At 35.0% G+C, this 5,708-nt stretch overlaps 1 protein-coding gene and 1 pseudogene across 1 annotated transcript; one reads left to right on the top strand and one right to left on the bottom strand.

The window, feature by feature from the left end:
• The first annotated feature begins 1,872 nt into the window (after positions 1–1,872).
• On the top strand, positions 1,873–3,213 carry LOC114075288. Its single transcript, XM_027913777.1, has 4 exons — positions 1,873–2,125; positions 2,220–2,830; positions 2,963–3,053; positions 3,095–3,213. The coding sequence occupies exons 1-4, from the start codon at positions 1,873–1,875 to the stop codon at positions 3,211–3,213; spliced, it is 1,074 nt and encodes a 357-aa protein (XP_027769578.1).
• Positions 3,214–4,180: 967 nt separating this feature from the next.
• The window catches only part of LOC107006199, a 12,942-nt pseudogene continuing 11,414 nt past the window's right edge, over positions 4,181–5,708 (bottom strand).

The raw sequence follows: 5,708 nt of genomic DNA, 5'->3' as shown, positions 1-5,708 counted from the left end.
GTGTCGGAACGTGACACTCCGATCCAATATTACGTTAATTATCATTTAATATCACCACTTTTTCTTTCGTTAATGAATTTCATCAAGCCTTATTTATTCAAGGCATTACTTCAATAGAGATGATTCAAGATTAGAATTTCAACATTCTCATAATTTTAGGCCAACCACATACTATACAATCAAAAACATACAACCACACAATCAAGTACATAGGAGACTTTACAATATCATTCAATACATATCAATTGCTATTTAGAGTTTATCTATCACATAGAATTAAACCATAACCTACCTCTACCGAAGAATCAAGATCAAGCAAGCTATCTCCCCAATGCCTTTGAACCCTTTTCGTTTTTCCACTCTCTCTCCTTCGTTCTCCTCTTTTTATTTTTCTTTTACAGATTCTTTTTACCCTAATTATCATATAATCAATTATAAAAGGTGATAAAAATAACCCACTACTTATTTTAAAGTTATCTCCTTTAACCCCCAACTAACTCAATTATAAAAATTACCCCACTAATTTCATAATAATAATTATGAAAATTCCAAAACGCCCCTTTAAATATCTTAGCGGAAGTCTGACCAAGTCGGGGTTACGCAGCTTGTGACGGTCCGTCGTATCTACGACGGTCCGTGCTGCAAGTCCGTCGTGACGTTCAGAGAGTCGATTCCGGTACCTAGACTCCAAAAATTGAAGTGTTTTGGAACGAAGACCCTGTGACGGTCCGTCGTATACATGACGGTCCGTCCTGCAGGTCCGTCCTGAAGTTCAGAGAAGTAACTCCAGTACCCCGATTCCAAGAGTTGAAGTGTTTTGGTACGAAGACCCTCGACGGTCCGTCGTGCCCATGACGGTCCGTCGCGTGGTCCGTCGACTCAGTCAGTTTTTATCAGAATAATTCTACTGCTCAAACCGACTAAACAGGTTGTTACACTTTATTTGGAAGTATAAATGCGCCTAGAATCGGCATGTATCCGCTTTGTATTGCTACAACTGATAAAATTGTTGGGGAGATACATAATTTTGATTGTTCATCCGGAGAAGTCGTATGCGTGGAAGGTACCGAAAGAGATACTGAAGCTCTTGATCTGGTCGAGTCGAGAATTTATGACATTAATTATATTCCAGAATTAAATGCTACGAATTACATAACTGATTCCAATAGTACCAATGTGAAGACGGGGTAGTTGTATAAGGATAAAGGAACACTCATTGCTGTAATGGCTAAATATAAAATAAAGAACAACTTCAATTTTCGAGTGAAAAGATCGGATAAAAAAAGGTATTGGAATGCTTTCTCTCTAATTTGATTATTTTTCTATAGTACAGTTCTATTTATATTGTGTGTGATACATAAGTATAATTAGTATATATTTCGTTGTGATAAGGTTGTCAATGTTTGATGAGTATTGAAATTTGATTTACATGTGTATTGATAAATGTCATTATGTAATACACAAAAATTTGGACAAAAAATGGTTGTGTTCTTTATTATGTCAGATACGTTAGTTATTAACAACTTTAACATTGCTTTTGTTATATGAATTAATCCAATTAAAAAATTTGGACAGTTATGTGTTGGTTTGCTTCAGTGATCAGTGTGGATGGACTTTAAAGTCTTCTTGCAGAAAAAAATCTGATGTATTCAAAGTGAGATATTTCAATAGTGAACATACATGTCCGATGCGGAATAGGATACTAACAAAAGTACAAGCAACAATTGGATTTATTAGTGGTCTGACTGCCCCTAATTGGTAAATCATAAACGACTTCATACCCCTCGAGATGTAATTGAAGATATTCGAGAATTATATGGGGTAGAGGTATCATATCAGCAAGCATGTCGTGCTAGAGAACGTGCACTAAAAATGCTCAAGGGTAAGCCATCAGAAGGATATAAGCAGATGCCGAGATACATATGGATGCTAAATAAAGTGTATCCAAATTCATATATAAGGATGCAAAAGACGGAAGATAATGAATTCATGTATCTTTTCATAGCCCTAAGACCGTTGACAAGAGGGTTCGACTACTGCAGGCCTGTAGTTGTAGTGGATGCTGCACATCTTGGCGGGGCTTACAAGGGTACTTTTGTATCAGCGAGCACACTCGATGGTGCAGGTATGACTATTGTAATACTGATGTAATGTAGTTAATTTATCTTAGTGTAAACATTGTGTGTCATAAAGTTAAATTTGTGTTTCTTTGTAATTAGGTTGCATATTGCCATTAGCATATGGTGTTGTAGACACTGAAAATGACTGTTCGTGGATATGGTTCTTCGAACAGTTCAAAAATGCATTTGGCGAGCGTGAAAACATGTGTATTGTATCAGATAGAAATGAAAGTATCATGAAGAGTGTAAGCATTGTGTACCCAAATGTACCTCACTGTGCATGCATATGGCATCTTTGGAAGAATGTATGTTCAAGCTTCAAAAGAAGTAAAAACACACTAAGTGATATATTTTACTCAATAGCAAAAGCATACAGAAAGGGAGATTTTGATAAATTAATTGCTAAGGTGGTGAAAGTTGATCATAGGGTGAAGGATTACCTTGGAGATGCTGGTTATGAGAAGTGGTCAAGAGTTCATTCAATCGTAAACAGAGGTAGAATGATGATTTCGAACATCGCTGAGTGTATCAATGAATGCCTTGTCGATGCACGTAGGTTAACTATAATAGACTTCTTGGAGGAAGCTAGACTTCGATTTGGTAGTTGGAACTATAAAAATAGAGAAATAGTGTCATATACAAAGGACACATTGGGTCGAAGATTTGAGGAGATATTGATTGTAAACGCATCTAAAAGTGCAAAGATGAAGGTATTTATCAATTTTCCTAAATTTCTATTTTGTGTACCAGAAACAAACTGATTTTCAATGATAGTCATTGTTTGGGAAATGATATATAAATTGCATATTACGTAATGTATCACTAACTACTTATATTCTTAGGTTGTTTCATCATCTGAATATATTTTTTCAGTTCATGAAGCCGAAAGAAGATACATTGTATGCCTTGAGAGAAAACTTGCACATGTGAAAGGTTTCAACATGATGAGATACCTTGCGCACACGCAATTGCAGTTTTGAAGCACAAGAATATTACAAATTTGCACCCATATTGCTCTGATTACTACAAGCCTGATGCATTAGAAAAAATGTACGAGGTTGCAATGGTTCCAATGCCAGATAAGAAGGATTGAACCGTTCCAGACTATGTTTTAGATGAAATTATCCGACCACCTAGGTATAGAAGGTTGGTTGGACGACCAAGAAAGCGAAGAAAGAAAAATGTGGATGAGAAAATAACAGTGAACAACAATTCTTGTGGGCAATGTGGACAAGAAGGACACAACAGGAGAACTTGTACTTTCTTCCCGAAAGAGAATTGAAATAATGTTTTAAAGTAGGACATTCGTGTTCATGGTACTTATATGTATTTTTTTCTTTAGTATTTGGACTAAATAAAGTGTATTGGTTACACAACTTATTTGATGTTCAAATATATGCATTTGCTGATAATTTTGTGCCAAACTTAAACTCCTAATTTAATAAATAAATCTGAATGTATATACTGTGAATAATTATTGTGTAAATGAATAAAACATTGATTCAATACCATAATGACGATTTAAGTAAATTCAAGTGTCCCAAACTTGACTTTGTTCAAGTGTATGTATCGTGTATACTGCATTATGAGTTATAATTTTGATACATTATACTCAGCAGTAGTGCGTTTCAATTTAATAGTATGTTGTGATTAGTTTGTTGACGTATATGATGTATCATATACATTCACATAATTCAAGTGGCTAACATATATATTTGAATGTGTACACATTAAAACTTATGTATCATAAACATCATTTTGTAAGTGAACATTCAAAAATACTTAAACTCAAATAATAATGTATCATAAACATTAGAACTTATGTATCATATACGTCATTTTGTAAGTGAACTTTCAAAAATACTTAAACTCAAACAATAATGATTGTGTACCTTAACGTTATAAAGCAACAACTATATCTAAAACAATACCTTGAAAACACATAATGTTAATAACTAACAAACTATTGTAATACAAATAAGTTTTTAGATAAACACAAAAGATAATTGTCTTTAACACAAAACAACATAAAAACTTGTTCATGCTATCCCTACTAATTACTAATCTATTTTAACGAGATCATGTTCAGTTGGTGTTGTGAATTGATCCTTAGGCTTTGGTGGATCATCATTCTCACTTATGTATCCACCCTTGACCTTGTCGTTGCCGTATCTCCATAACAATGTTGCATATCTATTGCGTAGATAATTTGCAAGATGACCATCAGTATCAGGTGGTATAACAAGTTGGTCACTCAAAAACTCTGCAAATGTAGCTACGTATAACCCGCAGTCCCTACAACAAAATACATAATATAAATTTGTAAAATAACTTACACATATATTGTAGTCCAGAATTTAAATACTTACAAGCTATCGTCTTTCTTGTTGAATGATATCTTCACCGTATTCAATGTTGAAAGGAATATGTGACTCTAAAAGTGTACCCGTTTGTTTGTCCATGTATGCATCAAGTACTGGCCAGTTTGTCCGCTCAGTGTTTTCAAAGAAATCACTGTCAATGAGGTAAGAAGGTAGCATCCTTGACAATTTTTGTATCTCCTCAAAATATACACGTTTCCTTGTGCCCAAAGAAGAGCCATACACGCGTATCAACCTCTGATTCAATTCAACAACAGCTAACACCCAATGAAAATTTTCATCATAATTAATCGGAATATAAACATCGTCCACCAGATGCTATGGTAATCCAACTGGTATTTAAAAACCTTTCATGACATTGATTATTGACCTCTCATGTACTGATACAGCTCTTGCACGATCAAGGTGTTCTTGGGTACTAATATCATCATCAGCCTCATTGTTATAATACCTATCATGGTATTGTTGATATGTTCACTGAACAAACAATTGACTGTTGTGTATCTATATTGATCCATGCTTCAAAGTTTTGATTTTTTACACAGGTAGTTAAAAATAACATCGATGTGCTATAAAAAAAATATAAGCATAATTATACATTTGAAAAGAAAATTAATGAAAATAAAATACTAGACACTGAAAGTAATATATGTTATTTATATGTATGTATAACATATTATACTAATGTATCATATACATTAGTATAAATATATATGATACATTTACACACACATGAAATTCATATACATGTCAAATTACCTGATCAGTCCAGCAGTTTTTGGGCTGAGACGTGGCATAAAACCAATTCTTATTTGACGGGTATGCAACGACATAATCCATCATTTCAAAATCCGATAAAGATGCTGTAACGACCTGTTTAGTCGTTTTGAGCAGCAGATTTTAATTCTGGAAAATTGGCTGAGGAAACGGACCCCACGACGGAACGTCACAGGCACGACGGACCGTCGCAGGGTCTCGTTTCAGCATACTTAGAATTCTGAAATTGGGTACTGAAAATCGACTCTCTGTAATCTGTGACGGACCTGCAGGACGTGCCGTCACATCCACGACGAGCCGTCGTAAGCTCCCGTTGCAAAACACTTCAACTCTTGAGAAATTGTTACGGGAAACGAGTCTCTGACCGTCAGGACGGAGGTGCAGGACGGACCGTCACAGGTGTGACGGGCCGTCACAGTCCACCTGGATT

The sequence above is a fragment of the Solanum pennellii genome, chromosome 12 (genome assembly GCF_001406875.1).
Source record: "Solanum pennellii chromosome 12, SPENNV200".
NCBI lineage: Eukaryota > Viridiplantae > Streptophyta > Magnoliopsida > Solanales > Solanaceae > Solanum > Solanum pennellii.
The sequence above is the reverse complement of the archived record's forward strand: the minus strand, read 5'-3'. Positions and strand labels throughout refer to the sequence as shown.

What these genes read in the sequence shown, in the direction of transcription:
- LOC114075288 (XM_027913777.1), top strand. Translation starts at nt 1,873, where the DNA reads ATGCTCAAGGGTAAGCCATCAGAAGGATATAAGCAGATGCCGAGATAC. An exon ending in CTAAAAGTGCAAAGATGAAG is followed by an intron (nt 2,831 to 2,962) that starts GTATTTATCAAT and finishes TTATATTCTTAG; the next exon opens with GTTGTTTCATCATCTGAATA. An exon ending in AAAACTTGCACATGTGAAAG is followed by an intron (nt 3,054 to 3,094) that starts GTTTCAACATGA and finishes ACGCAATTGCAG; the next exon opens with TTTTGAAGCACAAGAATATT.